General features: G+C 39.6%; 1 protein-coding gene across 2 annotated transcripts in view; it reads right to left on the bottom strand.

The window, feature by feature from the left end:
- Window positions 1-2,051: 2,051 nt before the first annotated feature.
- The window catches only part of frs2a (fibroblast growth factor receptor substrate 2a), a 38,965-nt gene continuing 24,943 nt past the window's right edge, over window positions 2,052-16,073 (bottom strand). Inside the window, exons 2-8 of one of the 2 annotated variants that reach the window (XM_066723985.1) lie at window positions 11,753-11,852; window positions 11,134-11,248; window positions 10,461-10,552; window positions 9,894-10,080; window positions 5,751-5,909; window positions 5,191-5,351; window positions 2,052-4,546 (exon numbers count right to left, since the gene is read on the bottom strand). In XM_066723985.1, the coding sequence (XP_066580082.1) occupies window positions 3,530-4,546; window positions 5,191-5,351; window positions 5,751-5,909; window positions 9,894-10,080; window positions 10,461-10,552; window positions 11,134-11,248 (1,731 nt within the window). In that variant the 5' untranslated portion in view covers window positions 11,753-11,852 and the 3' untranslated portion in view covers window positions 2,052-3,529. The remainder of the gene's footprint in view (window positions 4,547-5,190; window positions 5,352-5,750; window positions 5,910-9,893; window positions 10,081-10,460; window positions 10,553-11,133; window positions 11,249-11,752; window positions 11,853-16,073) is intronic. The other variant, XM_066723986.1, reaches the window with a different exon arrangement.

The raw sequence follows: 16,073 nt of genomic DNA, 5'->3' as shown, positions 1-16,073 counted from the left end.
CATATTGCTGTTGTTTGTTTTGTTCAATTACATACTGATATGATCTAAAGTATATAACTGACTGACAGTTCAGTGTTTCACTTCCACTCAATGGACATGCTTGCTATACTTGTTCATGCTTTCATAAAAAAATAAATGAAATAAACATAAAGGCTTGGCAAGGTGGCATGGTGTAAGCAGAGGGGCAGTGGCCAAGTGAGGGATTAAGGGTTAATGCCCCATTCTCCTGGGGAGGAAGCAAAATATGTGACCAACAGCAGATACTCTTCTCACTAGAACTTGTTTCCAAATACTTTTTACTCAACTACTACTTTTAAGCAACTACTACTAGTATAATAATTAGTATTAAATAAAGGGATATAAAATATTAGATTTCAGGAGCACAATGGGAAATCACACTGCAGCACAGCATTGCAGAGAGAATAAACACCATTTTAGCCTCTGTTCAGCAGACTGTAGAATTGAGAACAAGGGCAGTGATGTCCAGACTGTACAATGCACTAGTTAGAGCTCATCTGGATACTGTGGACAGTTCTGGGCTCCACACTTCAAGAAAGATATCGCTGCTCTAGAGGCAGTTCAGAGGAGAGCAACCAGACTTATTCCAGGTCTGAAGGGAATGTCCTACTGAGAGACTGAGGGACTGAACCTTTTCACCCTGGAACAGAGGAGACTACGTGGGGACTTGAGTCAAGTCTTCAAAATCATGAAGGGCATCGACCACATCAAACCAGAGGAGCTTTTCCAGATCAGCAGGGACACACGCACCCGGGGACACAAATGGAAATTGGCCTTCAAGGCATTCAAGACAGAAAACAGGAGACACTTCTTTACACAGAGAGTCGTCACAATCTGAACAAACTCCCCAGCGATGTGGGTGAAGCTGAAAATTTGGGAACATTTAAAAACAGACTGGATAGGATCCTTGGATCACTCAGTTATTAATGGACACCAAATGTGCACGATCGGTCGAATGGCCTCCTCTCGTTTGTAAACTTTCTTATGTTCTTATGTATCTGAATTCGATGTTTGGTGTTTTCAATCGATTATAAATCAATAATTGTTGATCTTATTCATACAAAAACTACAAGTAACATACCAGGTATCACAGTGAATCAGTTTGGTATGTGTAGCTGAAGAAATGTACTAGCCTAGTGTTCATTCAAACATAATAATAATAAAGATCCTGCAAGAGGTGAAGACTATGTTCTCACATGCAGACTAATAACAAAAAAACTGCAAGAGAACAGTACTGCATGAAGAGTAATTAATACAATTCCTTTAACAAAATGTACTTCATTGTAGGAGGCACTAATTTACCACTTTTCCTAAAAGTAATGTACAATGTCAAAGAAGGGTAAGAATACTGGAACATGCATGGTTCATACTATACATGTATCATACAATATGCAACCTATGGCATATTAGAAAACAGATTACATTAACTACTCTTGTATCTAAGTTGTGTGTGTAGACCCTATTATGTGCAATAGACCACATTACCTTTCTTCTAAGCTAAAGACAAATTTAAAGGAGTCTCTTAAAACTGTACAGTCTGTGTAAGAAATGTGTTAAAACCTGTGCAGTCTGCATACCCTCTAGCTAGACCTCCTCATGTCATTCCTGTGTCTCTCATGTTAGTTACATGATGAGATTCTTGATAAAACAACAGAACAGAACAGATTTGTGCTACTTGGCATGTTCCAAAATGTGAGCTTCAATGATTCTCAATAAAGATAAAGCACCCTTCTGGCATTCACTTGCCTTATACCCTAGTATATTTACATACAATTCTGAATTTTGTTTCCTATGGGTTTTCATAGTGTTACTATTAGTTAGTATGTGGAAATTATAGTAGATTATGGTCCCAACAAGCATTTAAAAATGTGCTGGTTTCTAATTCACCATTGGTGTTGAAGGGTTTTAAATTGAATAGATGTACACAATGCAGCCAAGGATTCTATATATGGTATTCAAAGTTTTTACTGTATCATTTTCAAGACAATCACTCAGAAAAAGTGTACAGCAATACAAACTGCAAGACACAAAAACACTGTAGATTTTTTTTATTGCCATGCTACAAAAAATAAGGTGTTGGCACTGATGGCATTTGACAAAAATGTAGATATCACAAAATACATGGTATGCTTTTCTTTTTTTAAAATATCAACATTTTGGTAAACTAATATCCATACCCGGAAAATGCAAACATCAAAATAAATTTAAATTAAATGCTCGTACATTACTGTGGCAACAGCTCTAAGTGTGTTGGTTAATTTGCTGCATAGTATTTCTCCTGAATCTCACCAGAGAGGAGAAAAAATAATAAAAATAATGAAGGAATGTTTACATCTGTCATGAACCCGAAGGCTCAACATTCAAGGAACATTTTCTAAAACTTTGTTTGGCAAGGGTTTTCTTTTTTTTCTTTTTTTAAACTAAGATTTAATGGGTTTAATAAACAAATCTATTAAACTACTTTATACACAGTTCCTATACTTAGGCATTTTTAAGGTAGGTAGAAAAACTATCATTTTTATAATGCAAGTTAGATCATATAATAAATCTTACAATATAATACAATGAAAAAAGTAACCAATGAAAAGTTGGACTTGAGACTTAAGATCCTATGAAAATGTCTGACAGTTTCATATATAGCAAACAGTTTTTTTGCTTTCATTATGATGGCCATAAGGACACTTGATCGTACTGCTGCACAATGTACCAGCCAGCCAGTAGATCTGGAATAAAAGAATAATGACCTTGTAGTTATGGATTAGATACAATGAATGTTTCAGTTTAAAAAGCTGAGTTTATTAAAGCATTGTTTCCAGCTTGCATGCAAAAGGCATTAATCATTCCTGCTTGTCTAGGGTACACAGAGTACTAGAGTACTGCCAGGTGGAACTCAAACACAATTGCACTTATACAAAAAAACAAATAAAATTAGCACACATCCATTTGCACCATTTTCTTCTTATTATGAACATTAATTTTGGCGAATATGTAGTGGAGACGCACCATTAGTGTCAAACATATCAAATATGTTGATACTGAAATTAAAACAGTATTAAAAGAAAATTTAGTGTTTTTAAGATTTATAAATTGAGTGTAGTGTTACAGACAACTGAAAGAAAAAAAAACATTAAAGCCATCACTGATTTGTACCAATAGAAATGGGAGCAAGAATATCATCTACCTCATTACTAACATTGTGTCCGGTTCCAGCAAATCACATAGGCACTGGTAAATTAATAGGTTTAGTAAACTACAAAGTAGCAAAATATCATAGAATAAGATAGTGTAATATGGCAAGTACCTGGTCTACTTTAATTCCCTTTGAAAGTTAGCCCCAAGTACCCAGTGTAACTCCTCGACTACATTTAAGTCTCTAAAACATCTTATATTTGGAATAGAAAGTAAAAAATATCTGAAGCCCTTATGTCTTCCAAAGTTGTTTTTCATCCTGTTTGTAAGAAAGGAAAAAAAAAAAAAAAAAAGGTGCAACTTTACACAGTGCTATCTAGGCTCACATAGGCAGGTCTGTACTATTGTGTCGCGTTTTCCTTGAAGTACCATCGTCGCGTGGCAATGCTTTCTGCAAACTAGACATGGCGGCCGTGCGCTCTATGTCTATGACTGCGTAAAGTTCTGTCCTGCGGGTGGGAGTCTGCGGAAGGGGAGTCGTTGGGGTTTTGGGGGTCTGGGGATTGTCCGAGTCGCTGCCCCGCTCCATCTCCACCTCGATGTAGTTTAGCTGTCTGTGCTCGAGGCTGGAGCGCCTGAAGTCAAAGTTAAATACTGTTGGGGTGCAGTCCCGGCGCCGCACACTGTCCAGTTTGTGGGCGCTCAGGGGTACCGTTACATTCTCTGTGTTGACATAGTTGTGCATGGGGTCAAGGTTGTGGTGGTAACCATTGAGAGATGGCGTCTTTGGTCCAAAACCGTCTTCCTCCTCCTTGCTGGGCTTAGGAGCTTCCCAGACGGGAGGCAGGGAGGGCAGGTTCTCATAGTTCAGCAGGGCAGTCCTCCTCTGCGCAGAGTTGTTGGCGTTCAGAGGGTCTGCGCTGGTTGGGGTGGGGATAGGTGCTCTGTTCCGGCGGGCAGGTGGAGCGCTGGGCAAAGCCAAACCATTGATGTTCTCGTACACCAGTTTGTTGCTTGGAGGGCCGTCCTTGCGCTCGTCGCTGTCGTAGCCAGTGTCCCAGTCCGCAGGGTTGGTGCTGGTACTGCCAGTGGCCACACCACCGTTGACACTACCAACGGGCACGGGCGCTTCGTGCACAACGCCGCCCCCGTCGGGCTCCGGGTCTGGCTTCTCCTGCTTCTCCTTCTCCATCAGCTGCCTCTGGACGGGCGTGGGGCCCAGGATAAATTTGACTGCCTCCGGCTCCAGCAGGACCTGGGGCTCGGTGTCGTCGGGCGAGGCGAGTGGCCCACTGGCAAGGCTCTCTGGGTTGGAGAGGCGCAGCTCCAGGGGTGCGTGGTCACTTGAGCGACTACGCCGCTCCTCCTGCACCCCGGTGGTGTTCACGTACGTGTGGACCTGCAACAACAACAGCGCCAAGAACAGCATCAACAACAGCTCAGACAAACACCAGGAGAATCACCAGGAGACTTGACAAATAAATCTAACTGACACGTTCTTCCACAACCACTTTATACTATAAGGCCTTCGGTTATGCAGTTTAAATGCTATACACACAAAGAAACATATACACACACACACACACACACAAGAATAATTGATCTCTTAAGAAACCAGATTTCATTTATAAAAAACAAAATAAGACTACACTAAACGATGCATCTTTAAGATATCACCTCAATCCATCACTGCGGTTGCCTCCTAATTGTATATATCATAATTAAGCTCTAAATAATAAAGAAAAGATTGGGTAATTGTAACAAACTACCCAACCTCCTGGAATGCACAGAAACTATGAATTTCTCATAAAATTAAAAAAGAAATATATACTTGATAAACACCAAGAATACTATTTTGCTTTTTTACAAGAAAAATGTACTTTTCCTGAACATCTACACACTGCATATTAACCAGATCTCGCATTTTAAAATGAATGCAGATAAGTTAGCATTCTATACACTAAATCTATGCGCACATTGCAGAGGTCCAGGTTAGCTTTTTGAAATCGCCCTCCTAGGAGTTGCAGTGACAGGAATTCTTACCGGCTCATCTGCGACTAACAGAGGATGCGTTGACTCCTCCCCCACAGACGGGAGACGGGCACTGCCTACAGAGGGGTGCCTGCTGGAGGGGCGTGAGGAGGTATCGCCAAAGGATGGGTACCGGCACCCATTGGGTAAACTGGGGGATACAAAACCTGGGGCTGCAATGACAGGTAAACATCACAATATAAGCAGAGACAGACATTTAAAAAAAATAAAACATCTTTATTGCTATTGCAGGGGTGATGCTAGATGTGTTATATGGCTGGTCAGGGTAATCAAAATGCAATATCTTTTGAGGTAGGTGTGCTGAAAGTAAAACTGGGACAATTCACATTCCCTCGCAGCAGTGTGCGTCGCCCTGCATCTCTGAAGAATAGCCTCTTCCAAAAGTCTACAGACTAACACAGAAGTGGAAGCATAACTAATCATCAGATATTCATTTATGTCACAGAAATCTACATTTCCATCTAAGTGAAAAGATTGCACAGTAAGATGGAAACTTCGATAGTGTAAGTGTGCGTTTCATTTGTTTTGTTAACATTTCCCAACACACTTACTAGTTGGCGTTCGAGGCGTCCTGGGAACGTCGGCGTCTGTTTGGTTGTGGTTTCTCTCCATCACTGGCTCCTCCACCACACTTATGCTGTTATTCTGCATGATTTCCTGGAGCATGTTGAAAATCTCCTCTGCCCGGGCACATTTAAATGCAAATATACCTACAAAGAAACAAAGCGGGCGCATTATATTTTCTTACTGGTTCACATGAAAAACGGAATTTGCATACATAAAATAAATGAAGAAATATTACACCATCACCACCACATACAAATAACACCAACAACAACAACAAAAAAATACGCAACAGTTAATGCAGATCCTAACATTCAACAACTGAGAGGATAGGGGTGAGGGGGTGCTAAGACAAAGACTGTACAAAACAAAACATTTACAATACTTCTTCTGGATGAACAAGGCCAAAAACAATCATAAAAATCACAAAAAAGTTTCTTTACTACAAATTCTGCAACACACAAGGAACATCTGCCTTGGTCTGCTCGGGACGGCGTTCACCGTAGACAGCAACATTGTGCCCGTTTACCATGAACAGCACTGGGAACCAGACTTACCATCGCACTCACAAATACCAGACATGTCCAGTCCCAGCTGTCACTAGCTCATCCTTTGCAAGCATTAAGTTAAAGTTGACATTCTCACATTAAAAATGGCACAGTCCATCACTTCAGTAGTATCATCTTGTTAAGTACTTAAGGACATTAACATGTTACATATCCAAATCGGTCTTTAAAAGGCTACAAAATCTCAAAAACTACAAATGCTCACACAGACTGTACATCCTTATTACTCTATTGACAATATGGAGATGTTTGGAAGGGAGCGAAATCATAATAGAGAAGTTTATTATTGTTTTGGTTCAACTGAAACACTGCTTCTCATTGGTCATGCAAATCCTACTGAAGTCATGATCTGAAAACTTCTTTCACATTAACCTGAAAACAGATTCTATGCAGAAGGACCCTGGGCAGGTAAAGAGCTGTTCACTTATTTCTGCAGGGGTCAATTAATACAAATGCACAGCAGCAGCAGTGAAAACCTTTCCATTAAATAATTAAGAAGTCTTTACTAATGTATACATTTCCATGCCATTAAATACTAGTCCTTTCTTTTAGTCTGCTGCACATTGAACAAGAATGCTATAGTAGTTTAATCACACATGCAATCTGATGGAAGAACATATACATTTTATATATATATATATATATATATATAAATAATACATAATATATATATATATACATACATTTTAATGGTAGGTGTATTTTAACAGTGAGAGACAGAATAACAACAACAAAATCCAGAAAAACGCATTTCAAAAAAGTTATAAATTGATTTGCATGTTAATGAGGGAAACAAGTACTTGATCCCCTATCAATCAGCAAGATTTCTGGCTCCCAGGTGTCTTTTATACAGGTAACGAGCTGAGATTAGGAGCACTCTCTTAAAGGGAGAGCTCCTAATCTCAGCTTGTTACCTGTATAAAAGACACCTGTCCACAGAAGCAATCAATCAATCAGATTCCAAACTCTCCACCATGGCCAAGACCAAAGAGCTGTCCAAGGATGTCAGGGACAAGATTGTAGATCTACACAAGGCTGGAATGGGCTACAAGACCATCGCCAAGCAGCTTGGTGAGAAGGTGACAACAGTTGGTGCGATTATTCGCAAATGGAAGAAACACAAAATAACTGTCAGTCTCCCTCGGTCTGGGGCTCCATGCAAGATCTCACCTCGTGGAGTTTCAATGATCATGAGAACGGTGAGGAATCAGCCCAGAACTACACGGGAGGATCTTGTTAATGATCTCAAGGCAGCTGGGACCATAGTCGCCAAGAAAACAATTGGTAACACACTACGCCGTGAAGGACTGAAATCCTGCAGCATCCGCAAGGTAACCCCTGCTCAAGAAAGCACATGTACAGGCCCGTCTGAAGTTTGTTAATGAACATCTGAATGATTCAGAGGAGAACTGGGTGAAAGTGTTGTGGTCAGATTAGACCAAAATCGAGCTCTTTGGCATCAACTCAACTCGCTGTGTTTGGAGGAGGAGGAATGACCCCAAGAACACCATCCCCACCGTCAAACATGGAGGTGGAAACATTATGCTTTGGGGGTGTTTTTCTGCTAAGGGGACAGGACAACTGCACCGCATCAAAGGGACGATGGACGGGGCCATGTACCGTCAAATCTTGGGTGAGAACCTCCTTCCCTCAGCCAGGGCATTGAAAATGGGTCGTGGATGGGTATTCCAGCATGACAATGACCCAAAACACACAGCCAAGGCAACAAAGGAGTGGCTCAAGAAGAAGCACATTAAGGTCCTGGAGTGGCCTAGCCAGTCTCCAGACCTTAATCCCATAGAAAATCTGTGGAGGGAGCTGAAGGTTCAAGTTGCCAAACGTCAGCCTCGAAACCTTAATGACTTGGAGAGGATCTGCAAAGAGGAGTGGGACAAAATCCCTCCTGAGATGTGTGCAAACCTGGTGGCCAACTACAAGAAACGTCTGACCTCTGTGATTGCCAACAAGGGTTTTGCCACCAAGTACTAAGTCGAAGGGGTCAAATACTTATTTCCCTCATTAACATGCAAACCAATTTATAACTTTTTTGTTGTTATTCTGTCTCTCACTGTTAAAATACACCTACCATTAAAATTATAGACTGATCATTTCTTTGTCAGTGGGCAAACGTACAAAATCAGCAGGGGATCAAATACTTTTTTCCCTCACTGTACACACACACACACACACTATACATATATTAGGGATGGGGCGGTATTTGATTTCAATGGTATGTTAACAGTAGGCAAAAATACTGCGATAACCAATATATCACAGTATAAATCATGCAACTATAGTTAGTTCTCTATAACTTGTTTAATATACTATGGAGCTTATTTCACAGCCTTAAAGGAAGGGAGGGAGCGACAGCAGAAATAAGTCAAAAGAATGCTGGGCTGCTTTTATTATTTAGGAACTGTAATGGTTTTAAAGCCCAGATTAATTTGTTACGCTGCAGATACATCCAATGTACGAACAAAAATGAAAAAATAGTTCCAAAAAGTGCAGTTTATTTGCTGGTAAACAGAATTAGGAAATAATTGGTCATACTGCTGAACACTTATACTGATTATTTAAAAGCATTAGCACACAAGACTATACAGTTATAGCTCACTTGGCACAATAGAAGTTCTAGAACAATTAGTTCTAAACGGGATGATAAATACATTTAATTAATAAATTAGAAAAACGAACATGAAAATGTGTTAAATACTAATATAAATATGCAGTTAAAAACGAACAATAACAGAATAATAAACATACATTTTATTGGCATTTTAAATCTGCCAAGTTCCTGGCTCCTGACTGATGCTCTAGGTTCGTTTTAGTTTCTCCCTCAGAACTTTCACTTCCGGTATGTTTTGGGAAGATTATAATTGGTCTTCTCTTTAACGTTCTCTCTTTGCTTTGATTTTGAATTGATTCATTTTATTTTTTAATTGCATACCACATCTGAATTTTTTTTAAGCAGCTATGCCATCTATCTATGCAAGGCAAGACTTAGTTTTGCCCATGTTTGATATTGTAATGATTTTTTTTAATTAATGAATTAATTCAGTTCGTGCTATCATGAATCAGTGCATAACGGATTGTGCGTTTCAGTTTTCAGTTGCAGTATACATCTCTTGGCTGATTTGGCAATGTTTTAATTGCCAACCAAAAGAGGTCAGCAGAGGTAATGCAGAAAACAATCCGTTTAGTGCCGTGTATTAATTTAGCTTCATGTTAGGCATGACATACACAGCAATTTAGAGAATATATACAGAACAATGGCACTCAGTCTTTATACTGAGTGAGATTCTGTTAATCATATGCTGGGTGAAATTGATAACATTTTTGGACACTAATTTGCATACCATGTATAACGGACCACCCATTTACAGAACCAGGGTGCTGTAATGAGCGAGGAAAGCTGGGGGACACATTCAGGACAGCACCCCGTGAGTGAGCTGATGTGTGTGCACCGACTCACTGCAGTGCATGACTGCTACAGCGTGACTTAGGACAGAGAGCAGTGGAAGCGCACGCTGACCAACATGAAGCAGGGGAGGCCTGGGTCGGTACCTTGGCCAGTCTGGCAGCGCCTCCCGCTCTCGAAGGAGAAGAGGTTCGAGTCGTAGCCGTATCGACGGAGGCACAGGTACGGCCATTTCACAGCGTCACGTCTCCGGGTGTGCAAGATAAGCTCCGTCTCCGTCAGCTCCATTATGCCGGAACCCAGCTCGTTCCCATCATCGTCCACGTTTATTACCTGCGGAAGGGCGAGGGGAGACAGGGGAATGGTCACAATATAAATAACATCGAACAAGAAATGCATACCTCTGCTTTTCATGTGTATCAACACCTGGAATACCATGAGTCAGTTTCAGGACCTATGTAGTAGAAGCTAAGAGGTTATTTTGGCCTCAACCCCCTTGACAAAGGGAACGATGACCTGGCTTTGATGATGATTTCAACATACCTGCAAGAAAGCAGACTAAGTGTATCCTTTACAGAGCGGTTCATGTTAAGAACTGTCTTTCATAGGGTTTGTAAACAAACAGCCGACAAGCCCAGCCAAAGCCGTTTAACTTGTTTACAATCATTTCATAGCATGATGTAACACTCACTGGCACCGGAGCTCAGACCCACCTTAAACTTGTTTTGATGGTTATCTGGGATAGACTCTTTATCTGGACAGCTACAGCAGCTACCCATGGCTTCTTTAGAAGACCATTTGATCTCTGAAAAAACAAATTAAGAAATATTAACCTCAATCAGATACCACATTCAGAGATGGCACTGCTACAATTATACTACTGTCACTTTATTTTTATTTTTATAACTGTTAAAACCAGCTTTTTATCTTGCTCAGTTGCACTTTTAAGAACTACAAGACAACGTTTCAAAGATATGATGGTGCTAACAAACAAATGTTATATTGCATATTTTGCCCAGTAGGTATAAATGAAAGCTACACACGCTAGGAAGAATTTACATATGAATTACATACAAATCCAAAGTGGTAGTAATTGGCATGAATTCAGTTAAACAGAAGGGAAAATTCAGTCTTACTATCATTTAATTGGTGTATTTTTGATAAAAACAATGAAAATCAATTCAGCATTGGGATCTTTAAGTTTCTGCATTACAATATGATATTGTTTGTTTTTTTATTAAAAATAAAGTTGAAGTTGCCAGATTTTAGGTCACACCTATATAACAATTTTTGTGAAACACACCAGGTCCTAATTAAGATGTAGCTGCTATGCTGTTAAACTGTTGTTTTAATTGAAGATTTGGAGGTTTAAGAAAAAACAATCACCAAAACAGAAAAATGGTGTTGAGGCCCAACTTGTTGTTGGTGATGGAAAGCGCAGGTCTTTCACCAGAACCCAGTGTCCTTCAGTAACAGCAGCAGTCCGACAGAAGGACTGCATCTATAGGAAAGTTATATGAGATGCTGCCGGCTCGTTCCAGGATGGAGTGCCAAGTACTTGAGAGCCTGAAGTTATTGATCCTTCCTGGAAAAACGCATTAACTGCTTTGCCCGTGAGCTCAAATGTTCCTGACAGGCCTGCACCGTCACAACGACACTGCCACTAGTCCGCAGACTGCGGGGGGAGGATTATCGGTTTCCACTATGACATTACATTTTTGGCATGAAATTTGACTTACAGTCTCAACAGACAAATTAATTAGCATTATTTACCAGTTTGTTTTTTGTGTGTGTCCAAAACCTGGTCTTCTGATAACCATCATGTGAAGATAACATATTTAATAAGGTTAGAGACCATTAAAAGAAAGCATATTTCGGTTATCACAAGACGGGAGTCTGAGAATTCCTGATGTAACAGATATTCCTGTTTCATGAACCATCACAAATGAATATCGTGCTTGTGTCCAGCAGGGGGCAGGAAAGGCTCTCTGTCAAGGGAACTTACCTAGATCTGGCCATCAATGTACCTGGTTTGCTCCCTAGTACCTGGACTTCGGTCATACTTCACGGTATCATGGCCCCACCACAGTACTGATGACGCAAGCCTGGAAAGAGAACAGAATGAGAACTAAACCACACTCATACAATACAATGAAAATGATGAAGCCATCTTGCATACAAACAAAATGACAATACGGTTAAATGCAGTGGACCAAGTCCTGAACAGTACATTTTTATACACATACATACAATATATTACGACACACAAACCGTTAAATTCACTTGTGTGCTTTTGACTGTCCAGTGCTTTCAGAGACACTCCAGTGCACAGTTAATCAGTAAATATCTGCTTCTCTCTTTTGCAATGTATTCTCATTTCCACAGATGCTTATAATTAAAAGCATTTAATAAATACGGCTAAAAAAATCCCATAACAAATGTGAGATCAGCAAATCTTAAGACATAAGGTTTCTGATGTGGAATTACTACAGTCTGTGGAACGATCCAAAAAGCCTTCACCTTAGTCCAAGATCATGATAAGAAAACAAGCCAGGTGACTTCAACCACCCCATAGCCAGCTGCAGTGTGGAGATATCAAAACAAAGCACTGAAGCGTTAACGCACTTTCAAAACAGACAGGTGACACAACACCATAAGCTGCAAACCCTAGGTTACTTTTTTATTATTACATTTTAATACCCCTGTACACAGGGATAGTCCTATAATACTACTACTTTATCTATCTCCCATTCAACACTTTCATTTTAATCCCACGTTGATTGACTGCATAGTGCTCAAATTGACTTAAAAGGTAAAGGGAAAAAAGACAACAGTTTTCCTTCCATTTCTCTCGAAATCATCAAATTCCTTAATCCTATTTGAATGCAGTGTCTGAAGGATCCCTGAGGCAGCCCCACATGGGGCCTGCGTAATGGAGGTTGTGTGTTGTTGTTGGCAGTGCCAGCACAGTCACCAGCGAGCTGTGGCCAGGGCATTCACTTCAGGGAAGACCACCAGGCACCGAGCAGGGCCATCAGTGAGTAACCCACCCCCCTCCAGGCAGCCTCCTCAACTAACTACTCCAGAGAGACACTTTCCACTGTGTGAGAAATTCAAGTGAAAAACAAGCCAAAGCCCTTTTCAACAAATAGAGTTTTCATGTTAACTCTAACCTTCTTGAATTCCTTTAAAATCTATGATCCTTGGCATTTAATACAACACAGCTTGAAAATATTCATAAACAAAGTACAATGCTAAGATGTAAGTGTAATTTACAAGTAATCAGACTAATCTCTGCAACTGAGGTAAATTTCAACACCAACTCCTGCAATCTCTAATTACAGTTGCAATGTTACAGCCCTTCTCTTTTTTTCCCCTCTCAATTTGCTCCACCAATCATGTCCTACTTAAACCTGTTTTCATGATTACACCCCAGTACTTGTTTTGCAAAAATACTCCCATGGCCCAAGTAGTTCATGGGAATTATATGGTAAAAGAGCAATGCATATTAGTGTGGTTAGCACAGGTTAGACCAGGGGTGTCACTGTTGTAGTGGGAACATTTATCATTTTCTTTTACTGTTTATATAGTTAATGGTTTCATGTTGTTAATTCCATTTTGTCTATAAAGCAATCATCAGATTGTACTTACTCCTTTCTGGGGACTACTTATTAGTTTCCTGGAGTTGTATTATACCTATTGCCTTAATTGAATAACCTAAAAGGTAGTAGCTGATTTAATCAGCTGAAACAGTTGAACAGTAGGTTGTGTGTTTTGGGGCACAGGCATTGGGTTGAGGACTTCAAACAATGTCTTCTGCTGCCTGAATGGTGACCAGCACCAATAAACACAAACACAATGACAAGAGTAATACATTTAGGCTTATGTTAATTATTATGCATGTGGCAAATCTATTTTAATGAAATGTAATCAGTTATTTTCTTCAGTTCATGTGACTTCTTCATCTGTGTATCCTGAGAATGTACTAAACCAATACACTGTATTCCACCGTGAAGGATAATCCAGCAGTGGAACGATTAGCTTATTCCAAAATCATCCAACAGGGGTAAATTAATATGTATACATTTCATAATCTATAGACAACAAATGTCAGCTCATAGAAGGTATCCAGAGGTATAATGGAGCACATATTTATTCATGAGGTAATTCCTTTTGTGAGAAAATAAAATTAAAAAATAAACTACATATAAAAACTTTATGACCACATATTAGAGAAACACAATGAAGTACTTGTTCGATTTTAATGTTCTTTCATCACATTTTTATTTAATCTCAAAAATATGTTAATATTAAAATTTTAAAGAGAAAGGTAATTTGCATTTTTGAGACTTAATTCCATACTTTGGGAGCTTTAAAATAGGCATACAAAGAATTAGCAGTTAGCGGAATCTTTAAATACACAGGTTATTTATACATCTTTGACTTGCAAATTCTCTTTGTGCGCTTGTCTTTTCATATGTCTATAACCCACACAATGTGTGGCATTGTACAGCCTATTTTGCATGCAAGTTCCACGCGTGGTGAGTGGGTTCAAGGATCGAGCATCAGCTGAAATAAGAAGCCAGGACTGAATTCCACTGCAAAATCAGCGTATAGTCAACAAGTGTATTCATACGTTACTAAGAAGTAAAAATAAACAAATCAATCTCAGCGTGGAAAATAAAATGGGAAGATACAGATACGGCTGCAATTAATTTGAATTCATAATTTACTTATTTAATACACATGGGAATAGAATTCACTCACTATGTTACTGGGCTAAAAATACTATGGACAGCTAACAACTGCCATGCTTTAAAATAATGTAATTTAAAATAGGTTGACAAAAAAACAACTGGCTAACAGTTGTATGAAAGGGATGAATTTCATGCACTAGCACAAAATAAAAAAAAGAGTAGTCGGTCTAGTCTTTTTTCAGCTAACCATCAGGCTAGATAATCGTTACACAAACAAAAACGTTCCGAGAACATTTCAATATTACTTCTGGTCAGTGCAGAAACACAGCATTTTTGAAACACAGTGTGTATCAAACCGCTTTGATGATTGAGTGCTTGGAGGTATGCACCGAATAGAAAGCGAGCTTGTAATGCTTCAGGTGACAACTTGAAACCATGAAGATAGTATACCTGTAAGGAGCTCCCACAGGATTAGCAGAAGACTGTCTGAAAAGGGTTAAGCACTTCAGTAAACAACCACCACAAAAACAGCCCTGGCTCCATTGTAATAATCCCTACATTGCACCACATACCTTCATAATTAATGTAGATACTGGCTACTCTCCTAGAAAAAATACACCATCTTTTCTTTTTGGGGAGCATTTGATCCAACATAAGCAAGGGGGTCTATATTTTAGATTTGGCACATTAAATAATTTGAAGTTTCTTGGGTAGAATATAGGCCTAACCCACAAGGGAAGGAAGAAGGGGGATACAAATCACTAAACATCCCATTTTAAAATTAATGTGTTTGTTTTCTCTTTTGCTTAATAGATTTGATCGATAGATTAGATAAATTCAGCACATTAGTTCAATCAGATGGAGGGAGAGGTGGATACAGATACTAGATCGAAACAAAAGAGCCTTTGACCTTTGAATGAACCGTTCATCCAGCAGACACCCAGAAAGACGGATAGGTAATTAGACAGACCGAAGGATGCACACACGGACAGACGGACAGAGATAGACCGATACAAAACCAAAAGCAGCACTGACTCTTGAGTAAACAGTTCATCTTGTACAGCACGCTATCTAAAACAAACAAACTGAAATGTCTTTGAAATGAAGAACCCCGCAGCACACATTCTTCACAATATTCCTGCTGTGGTGCTATTCTTGGCCAGCCTAGGACTGCCTTGCATCATTAAAAGGCACAATATCGTGGCCCAGCGCCAGACTTAAACCAGCGAGAGAGATCTCTATTCAGACAGAACCGATTCTGTGAGTTGAGCAATTCCTTGCTGCTGGTGCTCTCTCACATGTATTTCCTCCAACAGCGACTGAGATTTAAGATGTGCATACATCCTGAAGGAAGAGCTCTGAACTTTCAGATCAGCGAGAACAGCAGAGAATTTAATCATGTGTTCAGACTGTGTTTTTAAAGGAACACAATCACCTGAGGAAAGTCTGTAGTAAATACATACCCTTGATTGCAGTCTGGCCACACCTACATCTACATACACCCACACACAAGGTTTCGCCCCATTACAACAGCTTAGACTTAAACCTCTCAACCATGTCAATACTCACATAGGTTTATGTAAATGGCACTAAAAAGAAAGGAAAAATGTTTTAAAAAAACATTCTGTA

This window comes from Amia ocellicauda, chromosome 15 (genome assembly GCF_036373705.1).
Source record: "Amia ocellicauda isolate fAmiCal2 chromosome 15, fAmiCal2.hap1, whole genome shotgun sequence".
In the NCBI taxonomy this organism is placed as follows: Eukaryota; Metazoa; Chordata; class Actinopteri; order Amiiformes; family Amiidae; genus Amia; species Amia ocellicauda.
Note: the sequence above shows the minus strand (reverse complement) of the source record. Positions and strands in the feature narration are given on the sequence as shown.